Source organism: Corythoichthys intestinalis, chromosome 13 (assembly GCF_030265065.1).
Source record: "Corythoichthys intestinalis isolate RoL2023-P3 chromosome 13, ASM3026506v1, whole genome shotgun sequence".
Taxonomy (NCBI): Eukaryota; Metazoa; Chordata; class Actinopteri; order Syngnathiformes; family Syngnathidae; genus Corythoichthys; species Corythoichthys intestinalis.
In genome coordinates, this window is record NC_080407.1 from 46,117,026 (window position 1) to 46,131,224 (window position 14,199).

A 14,199-nucleotide genomic window follows, 5' to 3' on the forward strand; every position below is an offset into this window, starting at 1 on the left:
TGCTTGTCATTTTCCCTCCAAAATGTGATACACAAGAAAGCCCGCCCGTCTCAACAGACCATAGGACATGGTTCTAGTAATCCATGTGCTTTGTTGACATGTCTTCAGCAAACTGTTTGCGGGCTTTCTTGTGTACCGTCTTCAGAAGAGGCTTCCTCCTGGGGTGACAGTCATGCACACCAATTTGATGTACAGTAGAGTGCTGCGTATGGTCTGAGCACTAACAGGCAGAGGCGTAGCAAGGGTCCCCGGGGGCTCCAGGCAACAAGCAACATGGGGCCCTTCGAGCGTGTGCAAGTAAGGGGGACAGTTGGACTTGGAGCAATAGAAGAAAGAGTAGCAACACAAAAATACCACCACCGGATGCGGAGGTATATACCTTTGTGTGAAATCAGTAGTCAGTGTGGCCCTACGACCCACCAAATTCAAATTATTCCGTAAAAACCACTGATTGGTGGACTACCGACCAAAATGAGTGTTAAATTTGCTAATATAATTATTTAGGATTATTTTAGATGCATATATGTTATATTTTTCTTATAGAGTATTTGGCGAGGAATACGATAGACCAGCGGTCTCAAACCGACTCCACAAAGGGCCGCAGTGGGTCCTGGTTTTTGTTCCAACAGATCCAGCACAAACAGTTCAACCAATGAGGTTTCTACTAACATAAGCAGCACCTGATTGCAATCAACTGATTACACTTGTAAGAAACCAGATTGGTGAAAAGGTATTTGTCTCGTTTGGTTGGAATGAAATCCAGTACCCCCTGCGGCCCTTTGAGGACCGGTTTGAGACCACTGCGATAGACCCATTAATGCAGGGGTCTCCAACCCGGTCCTCAAGGCCCACTGTGGGCCCTGGTTTTTGTTCCAACCGATCCAACACAGACCGTTGAACCAATGAGGTTTCTGCTAAAACAAGCAGCACCTGACTGCAGTCAACTGATTGCACTTCTAAAACACCAGATTGGTGAAAAGGTGTCATTTTGTTTGGTTGGAACAAAATCCTGTACCCACAGCGGGCCTTTATGGAATAGGTTGGGGACCCCTGCATTAATAGACTTTTTTGGAAAAATACCCATTTCTTTCTGTAGTCACATGAATAATGAGGTGGCCTGTGAAAATCAACATAAAAAAACTCGGCAAGGACTTTCCAGAGAGTATTTGGTGATTTGGTGAGCAGTTGGACTTGAAATGATTAGAATTTGCAGTGACAAGACAAAGGGCAGCTAAGGGCAGAACAGATACAGGACGCCTCCTGACCACGGAACCCCAATGCACGCGTCATGCAGTTGACTGAACAAGGCTGACGCTGACAAGCAGGTAATAGGCAATAATACATCTACAAGCCAAAATCTGCACCACCAAATCCTGCAATCAGAGCCTTTACAATACTGAATGTTTAACTAATCGTGATTTTTCTCGGGAATCTTTTGTTGGCTTGTGATATGGTGCCTCTGGATCCAGTTTGCCTCCTCCCCTGGGTCTCTCTCTGATGTATGATTGCTGCCGACTTGGAATAAATTGTCAATTTGTGTTTCGAAGCCTTTTTCCAGCTTTTAAAACGGAGTCAGGACAAGGGGTTAAAACTAAGGTGAATTCGCGGAGTTTGGTCTTTTGGCCGGATTGAGACCCACACAGCACTGAGCCACTTGGAACAACAGCAGTGCTACGTCAGGATGCTTTTCATTGACTTTAGCTCTGCATTCAATACCATCATCCTTGACATCCTGGTGACCAAACTACTCAACTTGGGCCTCCTCCCCTCCATTTGTTCCTGGGTCAAGGAATTTCTGACTAACCGCTGACTAACCGCTTAAACTCGGGCCCTACACATCCCTACCATCAAACAGCACTGGAGCCCCTCAAGGCTGCGTGCTGAGCCCGCTTCTCTATTCCTTGTATACTCATAAATGCAAACCTGTCCACTCATCAAACACCATCATAAAGTTTGCTGACGACACAACTGTTGTTGGTCTCATCTCCAGAGGTGAGGAATCCGCCTACAGAGATGAGGTAGAGCGACTGTCAGCATGGTGCTCGGTGAACAACTTCGTTCTGAATACCACCAAGACCAAGGAATTAATAGTGGACTACAGGAAGGTGCGTGCCTCGGAACCTCTCTGGGTAAACGGAGTATGTGTGGAACATGTCCTTCAAATTCTTTGGTGTCCACCTCTCTGATGACCTCTGCTAGTCAGCTAACTCCTCGGCCATGGTGAGGAAAGCTCGCCAGAGACTCCACTTTCTGAGGGGCCTCAGGAGGTACAACACAGGCAAGGGACTGATGATTGCCTTCTACCGATCAGCTATAGAGTCCATCCTCACTACTGCATCTCAACGTGGTATGGAACCTGCTTGGTAGCGGACAAAAAAATCACTGCAGAGGGTGGTGAAAGCGGCTGAGAAAATTATAGGCTCCTCTCTGCCACCACTGGAGGACATTGCTGCTGCGCGACACCTTAAAAGAGCTAGGAACATTTTTAAAGACTCTTCCAAGCTTGGTCATCCTCCTTTGAACTGTTGCCCTCTGGCAGAAGATATCGGGCGATGAGAACACATACAACCAGACTCAGCGATCCGGCCATCCGCGTTCTTAACACTAATTGTTCATGAATTACGCTAGCGCGGTTCCGGCTGTTCAGCTAGCATGATTCCGGCAATCATGCTAGAAGGTCAGATTCCTTCACTATCAAGGGAGTGAACCATGGTAAGACTTCAAATTGAACTTAGAGGATGAACTAAACCATTCGCAAGTATTTAAACTTGGTTTCTTTCCACCAAAGCTTACCGCATGTGGGTACATCTTCCTCCGCTGACGAAGTCTGCTCATCCATAGACGGCTTCTTCTTGCCCAGCCCGATGATTTTGGTGATCTTCTTCCCGGCGCCTTTACCGACCGTCCCGGTTTTACCCTGCTCCGACTTGGAATTCTTCTTCCCTTTTCCTGGAAGAAAAGTACCACGGATGAAACCCTGTCGCATAAAAGCGGACCAAATTGATACGTACCGTGGTCCTTGTTCTCAAAGTGTCCGTTCTCATGTGTGGCTTCGCCGTCCGAGCTCGGTCTGTCACATGAGGATTTCTGAGGAAAGTTGGACCAGGAAACGGTGAAACACAGTCCAATTGTATTGTTATTGGTCCGGGATAACATACAGTGGGGCAAATAAGTATTTAGTCAACCACCAATTGTGCAAGTTCTCCTACTTGAAAAGATGGGTAAACCTCAACCATGAGAGACAGAATGTGGAAAAATAAAACAGATTTTTAAAGAATTTATTTGCAAATCATGGTGGAAAATAAGTATTTTGGTCAATACCAAAAGTTTCTCTCAATACTTTGTTGTGTATCCTTTGTTGGCAATAACGGAGGACAAACGTTTTCTGTAACTCTTCACAAGCTTTTCACACACTGTTGCTGGTATTTTGGCCCATTCGTCCATGCAGATCTCCTCTATAGCAGTGATGTTTTGGGGCTGTCGTTGGGCAACACAGACTTTCAACTCCCTCCACAGATTTTGTATGGGGATGAGATCTGGAGACTGGCTAGGCCACTCCAGGACCTTGAAATGCTTGTTACAAAGCCACTCCTTTGTTGCCCTGGCTGTGTGTTTGGGATCATTGTCATGCTGAAAGACCCAGCCACGTCTCATTTTCACTCAAAATCTCTCGATACATGGCCCCATTCATTCTTTCCTTTACACAGATCAGTCGTCCTGGTCCCTTTGCAGAAAAACAGCCCCAAAGCATGATGTTTCCACCCCCATGCTTCACAGCGGGTATGGTGTTCTTTGGATGCAATTCAGTATTCTTTCTCCTTCAACCTGTGTTTCAACCAAAAAGTTCTATTTTGGTTTCATCTGACCATAACACATTCTCCCAGTCGAATTCCGCGATCATCCAAATGCTCTCTAGCGCACCGCAGACGGGCCTGGACGTTTACTTTCTTCAGCAGGGGGACACGTCTGGCAGTGCAGGATTTGAGTCCCTGGCGGCGCATTGTGTTACTGATAGGAGCTTTGGTTACTGTGGTCCCATCTCTCTCTAGGTCATTCACTAGGTCCCCCTGTGTGGTTATGGGATTTTTGCTCACCGTTCTTGTTATCATTTTAACGCCACGGGGTGAGATCTTCCATGGAGCCCCAGATCGAGGGAGATTATCAGTGGTCTTGTATGTCTTCTATTTTCTAATAATTGCTCCCACAGTTTATTTCTTGACACCAAGCGTTTTACCTATTGCAGATTCAGTCTTCCCAGCCTGGTGCAGGTCTTCAATTTTGTCCTTCGACAGCTCTTTGGTCTTGGCCATAGTGGAGTTTGGAGTGTGACTGACTGAGGTTGTGGAAAGGTGTCTATTATAACGATAATGAGTTAAAACAGGTGCCATTAATACAGGTAACGAGTGGCGCCTCGTTAGAAGAAGTTAGATCTCTTTGACAGCCAGAAATCTTGCTTGTTTGTAGGTGACCAAATACTTATTGTCCACTCTAATTTGGAAATAAATTCTTTAAAAATCAAACAATGTTGATTTTCTGTTTTTTTCTTCCACATTCTGTCTCTCATGGTTGAGGTATACCCATGTTGACAATTACAGGCCTCTCTAATCTTTTCAAGTCGGAGAACTTGCACAATTGGCGGTGGACTAAATACTTATTTGCCCCACTGTATCAGCCATACCTTTTCAAGTTCAGGTTTGTTGACCGGGGATCCGGAGCGATCCAATTCAAAAGTGCCGTTATCGCACACCTCTCTCATGACCTAGAAACATGTCATTCAGTAACACAGCATTAGCCATAAGGGGCTGTCATTAAAAGAAGCGGAAAATCTGCGGACGGCTTTATATGATGCTTGGCTTGCGGAAAGTTAGGACCATAAAACACGGCTGGATTAGGAATCCTGAAATATTTCCACAGATTTAAGATACTCATTCATTACCATTACATAAGAATACGGGGTGTATTTTCTTTCCAAGGAAATTGGAGCGTCCACCCTCGAGTATATATTTTTCGAGCTACTTTTTAGCAGACTTTTCCGTGCTTGAACTGGTGTAGCTAGCAAATTTCCTGTTGCTAAGTGAAACTGCTGCTACACACATTAAGTTTCACAATGGCTCAGGAATCTAAGTTCAACAATGCCAAGGAAGGGTTCATGAGATTTGCAGGGCCGTCGCGCCGGCGTTAGTGACGCGAATCTGCCAATCCTGCGCCAGAGAGCGCTCAGCTCATTGCTCTTGGCTCAGGCACGGCAATTAAGTTTGCCGGGGAAATGACAGGCTGCGAGGCAGACTGGAACGCTGTCAAGTGCCCTCAAATTTGGGCTGTTTAATAGTCAGATTTGGACTTAGTTAGTTTTAGGAGTAGGAAGTGCCACAGTTACCTTGAGCCACTGGTCAGCTTGTTCCTTGCTCTGCACAGCCAGCACCAGGGCATCCGCCCCCTGATGGACGATCTTCAGCTCATGTCGTTTCTTCTTGCCGTCTTTGGGGACGTGGGTGACGCTGCAACCGGATAGGGTGAGCTCCATTTGTGGCGTGTGGTCTTTGGACGACTTGTAGCACTACGGAGCCAAAGGACAAGACCGCGTTAATGTGAAATCTGAGGAAGTCCTGTTGCAAAACCCCCAAAAAAGCTGGAGGTTTTCTTTTCTTCTACTTGTACAACCCCTAGAAAAAAGTATGGAATCACCAGTCTCGGACGAGCACTCACTCAGACAAAGAAATGACAATAAAAACACATCTCTAGTACTTAGTAGCACCACCTTTGGCTTTTATTGAAGATTTAACCACAGCCATCTCCCCCGTGCCTTTGTCTGATGATGGTGGAAAATATTATGTGATGCCTTAACATTAGCACATTATGCCTTTGTGATGTATGATTGCTTCTGTGACCTAGATTGTAACAACTTCTATTGTTTTTCACCTTGGGTCCCATAGTTAGGAGGGAATCTCACGAGATAACTTGTTTTGCACCATAGTACGCGCTTGAGTCCCATAGTTAGGAGGGAATCTCACGAGACAACTTGTTTTGCACCATAGTACGCGCTTGAGTCCCATAGTTAGGAGGGAATCTCACAAGATAATTTGTTTTGCATCATAGTACGCGCTTGAGTCCCATAGTTAGGAGGGAATCTCACGAGACAACTTGTTTTGCACCATAGTACGCGCTTGAGTCCCATAGTTAGGAGGGAATCTCACGAGACAACTTGTTTTGCACCATAGTACGCGCTTGAGTCCCATAGTTAGGAGGGAATCTCACGAGACAACTTGTTTTGCACCATAGTACGCGCTTGAGTCCCATAGTTAGGAGGGAATCTCACGAGACAACTTGTTTTGCACCATAGTACGCGCCTGAGTCCCATAGTTAGGAGGGAATCTCACAAGATAATTTTTTTGCACCATAGTACGCGCTTGAGTCCCATAGTTAGGAGGGAATCTCACGAGACAACTTGTTTTGCACCATAGTACGCGCTTGAGTCCCATAGTTAGGAGGGAATCTCACGAGACAATTTGTTTTGCACCATAGTACGCGCTTGAGTCCCATAGTTAGGAGGGAATCTCACGAGACAACTTGTTTTGCACCATAGTACGCGCTTGAGTCCCATATTTAGGAGGGGATCTCACGAGATAATTTGTTTTGCACCATAGTAGCGCTTGAGTGCCATATTTAGGAGGGGATCTCACGAGATAATTTGTTTTGCACCATAGTAGCGCTTGAGTCCCATAGTTAGGAGGGAATCTCACGAGATAACTTGTTTTGCACCATAGTACCCACTTGAGTTCCATCGTTAGGAGGGAATCCCACGAGATAACTTAAATAAACATTCTACTTTAACCGCTGGGAGCCTCAACTGGGGGGAATCTCATACCCTTGCGGGGTGGGGGGGTCTCACGAGTTTGGGTGGTGCGTTTTCATGGGGGCAGGGAGTGGCCACCCGTGTCCCCGCGTCAGACGTACCTATAAGAGTCGGGAGATCCCCCCAACTCCCCGGAAGTCCGCTGGTGGATTAAACATACGGATCGCCCAGCTTTGTCCTTTCGCCGCTTTGCCGGAGCGTTTTGGCTCCCCGCTCATTTGTCACGGTAAGCGATTTTCATTGCTAAGGGACATTTTGTTGTGCTGTAACGCGGGGATTCTGGGATTGACAAATGCAAATCTAGCGTCATCGTTGCCATTTGTTATGCTTGTTTTTGATACTTGTTTGCTTGCTCTTGTGGGATTGTAATCAATAAATCTCATTTATTCTGCATTTTCTAATCAATAAACATCGTCTATTGAGCAAAAACGTGCTAGTTGCTGACTCACCGCGAACCTGGAAATTTCGGAAAACACCTGACATGCAGCCCCATATCATTAAGCACCAAATTGATGAAGAATACTCATCAAGTCCATGCCTCAGAGACTGCAAGCTGTCATAAAAGCCAGAGGTGGTGCTACAAAATACTAGAGATGTGTTTTGATTGTTATTTCTTTGTTTGTTTCTAATGATTCCATTTTTTTTTCCTCAGAATGGAGTGATTCCATATAAACTTCCCTGCACTTACTCAATGAAAGTAACGTTTACCAACCACCACAATGTTTTTTATTCATTTCTTTAAGTGTTTCTGAATGCTAAAGAGTTGCACTTTTGAACTAATTCATTCTTTTTTCAAGCTTTATATCTGAGTTTGTTCTACATGATGAAATGTCTGAGTGAGTGCTTGTCCAAGACTGGTGACTCCATACTTTTTGCTAGCGGTTGAAGCTCTCCTCACCAGAAGTTTGTTATCTTTAATGACGCAAAGAAGTTTGGACCACTGTCCGAAGCGTTTCTTGCGTAGCAAAAAAGCACAGATCCGGGCGTCCTTCACCAAATCCATGGACGCCTCTTCAGAGGGCCACTGGTGGCGCGTCTTCTGACCCTTGTCGTCCTCTTCTTCTTCGTCGTACGACTCGTACGAGCTGCTCATGGCGTCCGAGTCGTAGTCTACCAAGGAGAGAAATTTAAACGACGGACTCGCGCGTCTGCGTTCAATCTGCGCGTATCTCACTTGACGTGATGTATTCCGGAGCTTTCCCGGGACTTAACGGCACGGCTTCTTCGTAGTAACCTTCTGGTAGAGACGAGCTGGGGAGAGGAGGAGCGCCGTTATTCGGAGCCTGCAGGAAGAACAGAACATTGGAATCAGCGCTAGCTAGCTCTTAGGCTAATGAGACAATTGACATGTGGAGGACAACGAGATCAGACCTTGTTTGAATTGGCTGGCTAACTCCCGACATTTCATTTTGTTAGTTGACCTTACGCAACCTGATCTGGAATCGGCGCTGGATGATTGGATGCGAGCGAGATGAGATAGAGGAATGTTTGCGAGGGGGGGAAAGACAATAATTACACGGTACCGCATGACAGATGAAAACAAGGGGAAGGCCAAGGACAACTTGGGCTCGGAGAGATGTGTAATTAGCCTTCGCAGACATGAACGGAATCGACTCGGAGTTGTAAAATATAGAGTTGAAAAATCCGAGCCTTGACCGAAAAGGTCACTCTCGAAAGGTGAACCGTAGTACCGAATACAATCGAGTACATGTGGGTGACCTACATACGCCGAGCACAACAAAAGCCAGCGAAAATGATGTATGCTTTGGAATTTTAGCGCTTGCGTGATGCAACGCCCTGCCAAGCGGAGGGAAGGTCGGGTCCCGCCCGCCTCGAGGGGGTTAGCGAAAGAGGAGGCGCCGCTCTCCAACGTCAACACATATGGAAGTCATTTGAGAGTCATCCAAAGGAGCGCGGCGGCGCGTGACGTAACCGGGCAAAGGACTGCCAAAAGGTTTCCTTAAAAAACGCGGAGCACGTGAGCCTCACCTGTCCGCCTTTAGCAAATTTAGCGTTTTTAAAAACAAGAGTACAAACAAAATGTCAAAAACACGACAATTCCAATTGTTCGCTAACGTCTCTAGCGCCGTCATTGGCAATGTAAGCTGTTCCAAACGGATTTGATAGACCGGTGATTCAAAAACATGATTAACTAGAAACTGCAATTTCTGGAGAAATTACACCTGGGTCTTTCCTGTGTGGAGAAACAGATCTTAGCCCCACTCAGGTCTATCAATAGCATGGACAATAATGCTAGTCAATGGCATTAAACAAAGTAAACTTCATTAGAAATGATTGGGAAAATTGGACGTCCATGTCCGTCAATGGCAGCACCCTCCATAAGCGTCAGTGCAATCTGGGACATTTGGGGTACACGTCCTATTGATACCTGGTCATTTCCTGTTGATTTGGGGATATTGTTTTTTTGGGCATTGAAAATGAATGGGAAAAAATTTGCAAGTCCATTGACGTCAATGGTATCAATATACATACGTGTCAATGGAATCTAAGTACATTGACATCAATGAAATGAAAAAACATGCTGAAATGCCATTGGAAATAAATGGGAAGTTTGGACGTCCATGGATGTCAATGGCATCACCCTCCATAAGCGTCAATGCAATCGGGGACATTTGGGGTACACGTCCTATTTATATTTGGTCATTTCCTTTTGATTTGGGGACATTGTTTTTTTTTTTGCCATTGAAAATGAATGGGGGAAAAAATTGGACGTCCCTGGACGTCAATGGTTTAAACTTATATAGGTGACAATGGAATCTAAGTACATTGGCATCATTAAAATGAAAAAAACATGAGGAAATGCCATTGGAAATGAATGGGAAGTTTGGACGTCCATGGCCGTCAATGGCAGCACCCCCTATAAGCGTCAATGGAATCGGGGACGTTTGGGGGACAGGTCCTATTGATATCTGGTCATTTTCTGTTGATTTGGGGACATTTTGTTTTTTCCCCATTGAAAATGAATGGGAAAAATTTTGGACGTCCATGGCTGTCATTGGCATCGACATCCATATAGTCAATTGAATCCAAGTACATTGACATCAATACATTCAACATGCATGGCCGTCAATGGCATCAATGCAATGTAAAGTCCATTGAAAATCCTATTGAAAGTGAATGGGAAATTTTCCCATTAGAAATGAATGGGATGGTTTTTGGCAAATTTCCGGGGAACCGTAAATTTTTTCAATTATAATACAATAACACAATCTTTATGCCCCACACCGTCCCGGAATTTTCGATGTCCAAATTATGCGATTTGGTCAAAAGTTGTAGGACAAGTAGCGTTTTGAAAAATGTTTTAAAAATCGGAAAATTACCGTTTACGGGTGAACGGAAAATTTTTCGGGGCCGTTTGAAAATTTTCTTCACGCGAAAATTCCGGACGTGTCGATACTTGAACGGTGCCGATCAGTCAAATGGTTCGGGCTGCGCGGCACGCCAAAAAAACGCGGAGAAGACATTGCTAAAATAAAAATAAAGTTGCAGAACAACATAACCTTGATCTTTCCTTCGGAAAGACCCAGGTAAATATACAGTCATTTTTGGACAATAAGGCGCACCTGAATATAAGCCGCCACCCACCAAATTTGACACAAAAACGGCATTTGTTCAAAGATAAGCCGCACTAGGTCTGCTCCGATCATGTTTTTTTTGCTCCCGATCCGATCCCGATCGTTTTAGTTTGAGTATCTGCCGATCCCGATATTTCCCGATTCGATTGCTTTTTTTTTTTTGCTCCCGATTCAATTCCAATCATTCCCGATATTTTTTCCCGATCATATACATTTTGGCAGTGCATTAAGAAAAAAATGAATAAAACTAGGACGAATATATACATTCAACATACAGTACATAAGTACTGTATTTGTTTATTATGACAATAAATCCTCAAGATGGCATTTACATTATTAACATTCTTTCTGTGAGAGGGATCCACGGATAGAAAGACTTGTGACTTTGTATATTGTGACTAAATATTGCCATCTAGTGTATTTGTTGAGCTTTCAGTAAATGATACTGTAGCCATGGCCAAATGCATGATGGGAAGTGGAACCATGACTGTGCGTAGTGCTACCAATTGATATATCTTCTCTGCGTTGGGAAATAACATAAGGGGTTAAGAAAAAGATCAATTGCTACCTTGCTTCCCATGATATTTCTAATCGTAGGGAGAGGGATTGTAAGGCTTTAGCCAATTAAAAAAAAGGCTCCAAAGGCTGCTAAAATTCACTCTACTCATTTTACGCTGCCTTTTGTCTCTCTATGTAGGTAAAACGGCGCCATTACAGATTGAGCGCAACAATGCGTGAGTGGGTCGTGCAGCGCATGCATTAATAAATTTGATAACACTACCTTAAGCCTAAACTAAAGACTCTGGATGAGTGTAACATATTATGTCTGTAACGTTAAATACAATTAGAAAACGATTTAATTAAAAAAAAAAAAAAAAGTAAAAAAGGCATGGCCGATATTTTTTTGCCGATTCCGATACTTTGAAAATGACGTGATCTGACTAATATAAATATACAAAATATACTAAGTCCTTCTCAAAATATTACCATATTGTGATAAAGTTCATTATTTTCTGTAATGTACTGATAAACACTACACTTTCATATATTTTAGATTCATGACACACAACTGAAGCAGTTCAATTATTGTTTAAAAATGGATGATTTTGGCAAAAAAGTCAAGAAAAACCAAAAATCCCTATCTCAAAAACTTAGCATATCATGAAAAGGTACTCTAAAGAAGCTACTGGCCTAGTCATCTGAATCAACGAATTAACTCAAAACACAGTGCCTTGCAAAAGTATTCGGCCCCCTTGAATCTTGCAACCTTTCGCCACATTTCAGGCTTCAAACATAAAGATATGAAATTTAATTTTTTTGTCAAGAATCAACAACAAGTGGGACACAATCGTGAAGTGGAACAACATTTATTGGATAATTTAAACTTTTTTAACAAATAAAAAACTGAAAAGTGGGGCGTGCAATATTATTCGGCCCCTTTTATTTCAGTGCAGCAAACTCACTCCAGAAGTTCAGTGAGGATCTCTGAATGATCCAGTGTTGTCCTAAATGACCGATGATGATAAATAGAATCCACCGGTGTGTAATCAAGCCTCCGTATAAATGCACCTGCTCTGTGATAGTCTCAGGGTTCTGTTTAAAGTGCAGAGAGCATTATGAAAACCAAGGAACACACCAGGCAGGTCCGAGATACTGTTGTGGAGAAGTTTAAAGCCGGATTTGGATACAAAAAGATTTCCCAAGCTTTAAACATCTCAAGGAGCACTGTGCAAGTCATCATATTTAAGTGGAAGGAGCATCAGACCACTGCAAATCTACCAAGACCCGGCCGTCCTTCCAAACTTTCTTCTCAAACAAGGAGAAAACTGATCAGAGATGCAGCCAAGAGGCCCATGATCACTCTGGATGAACTGCAGAGATCTACAGCTGAGGTGGGAGAGTCTGTCCATAGGACAACAATCAGTCGTACACTGCACAAATCTGGCCTTTATGGAAGAGTGGCAAGAAGAAAGCCATTTCTCAACGATATCCATAAAAAGTCTCGTTTAAAGTTTGCCACAAGCCACCTGGGAAACACACCAAACATGTGGAAGAAGGTGCTCTGGTCAGATGAAACCAAAATGGAACTTTTTGGCCACAATGCAAAACGATATGTTTGGCGTAAAAGCAACACAGCTCATCACCCTGAACACACCATCCCCACTGTCAAACATGGTGGTGGCAGCATCATGGTTTGGGCCTGCTTTTCTTCAGCAGGGACAGGGAAGATGGTTAAAATTGACGGGAAGATGGATGCAGCCAAATACAGGAACATTCTGGAAGAAAACCTGTTGGTATCTGCACAAGACCTGAGACTGGGACGGAGATTTATCTTCCAACAGGACAATGATCCAAAACATAAAGCCAAATCTACAATGGAATGGTTCAAAAATAAACGTATCCAGGTGTTAGAATGGCCAAGTCAAAGTCCAGACCTGAATCCAATTGAAAATCTGTGGAAAGAGCTGAAGACTGCTGTTCACAAACACTCTCCATCCAACCCCACTGAGCTCGAGCTGTTTTGCAAGGAAGAATGGGCAAGAATGTCAGTCTCTCGATGTGCAAAACTGATAGAAACATACCCCAAGCGACTTGCAGCTGTAATTGGAGCAAAAGGTGGCGCTACAAAGTATTAACGCAAGGGGGCCGAATAATATTGCATGCCCCACTTTTCAGTTTTTTATTTGTTAAAAAAGTTTAAATTATCCAATAAGGCAGCGTACAATGAGTAGAGTGAATTTTGGCAGTCTTTCGAGCCTTTTTTTTTATTCATTTCTAAAAAAGCCTTGAAATCCCTCTCTCAACAATTAGAAATATCGTGGGAAAGCATGTTTAAGGTTTACCCATGTTGACAATTACAGGCCTCGCTAATATTTTCAAGTGGAAGAACTTGCACAATTAGTGGTTGACTAAATACTAATTTGCCTTATTGTACGTCAAATCCGAGCAAAAACTGTACTTGGGTCTCACCAGCCAGGGATGAGGGATTTCAGGCAGCGGCATCTGAGGCGGCGCCGGGAGCCCGTTGTGGATCTCTGCTTTACATAACGGCTCTTGCGGAGAAAAGCAAAACCCATCAGAACTTGTTTGCTCCTCAAATCCGCAGCGCTTCACATCTACCTTTATCCGACAGGACTCTGTTGAGGATGTTGGAAAGGTGCGTTTTCTTCTCTCGGATTCCGGCGCTGAGGTATTCCCTGTCCAGCAGGTCCAGGAACAGCCGGAGCTCGTACACCAACTCCTCCATAGCTGAAAAAAAAAATCATACTTGACTCGGCTTTAATTTCTAGCGAAACACGAGCTCGCCCGGGCTCTGTAATTACACTGACGGGGCGCAAGCTAACATCAGAGGGTTGATCGCTATCACACAGGTGGTTAACGTGCGAGCAGATGTTTTCCGAGCCCCGGCGTTCGTAAGCTAAGTGGCTTTTTTGGAGAGAGTGAAGAAGCTCCCTCTGGTATTTCTTTCCAGAGGATAATTAGAGGGTGCGTGCGCGCATGTTCACCGCAAACTGCCAACAGCTTGCCGTCAATGACTCTGACACACACAGCAAACTTCACGTACTCGCTGGTGGGAAGTCACCAAGTGCAAATAGCAACAGAGAACATTGACTAGCATATGCATTTTTATATATATAATGCATTGCAGAGTCACTTTCAATTCAACAATAAATCAAAATACCTGAGCTTAGCCACAAAAGGTATGAAAAATGAATACATGAGGATCAAAGTACAACAAAAGAACATCAG

General features: G+C 44.1%; 1 protein-coding gene across 3 annotated transcripts in view; it reads right to left on the reverse strand.

Annotated features, from left to right (window-relative positions):
- The window catches only part of afap1 (actin filament associated protein 1), a 28,002-nt gene that overhangs the window by 7,879 nt on the left and 5,924 nt on the right, over positions 1-14,199 (reverse strand). For all 3 annotated transcript variants that reach the window (XM_057856379.1, XM_057856380.1, XM_057856378.1), the window contains exons 2-9: positions 13,570-13,698; positions 13,420-13,502; positions 8,028-8,136; positions 7,752-7,963; positions 5,378-5,557; positions 4,679-4,759; positions 3,012-3,087; positions 2,794-2,949 (exon numbers count right to left, since the gene is read on the reverse strand). In XM_057856379.1, coding sequence (XP_057712362.1) covers positions 2,794-2,949; positions 3,012-3,087; positions 4,679-4,759; positions 5,378-5,557; positions 7,752-7,963; positions 8,028-8,136; positions 13,420-13,502; positions 13,570-13,698 — 1,026 coding nt within the window. The remainder of the gene's footprint in view (positions 1-2,793; positions 2,950-3,011; positions 3,088-4,678; positions 4,760-5,377; positions 5,558-7,751; positions 7,964-8,027; positions 8,137-13,419; positions 13,503-13,569; positions 13,699-14,199) is intronic.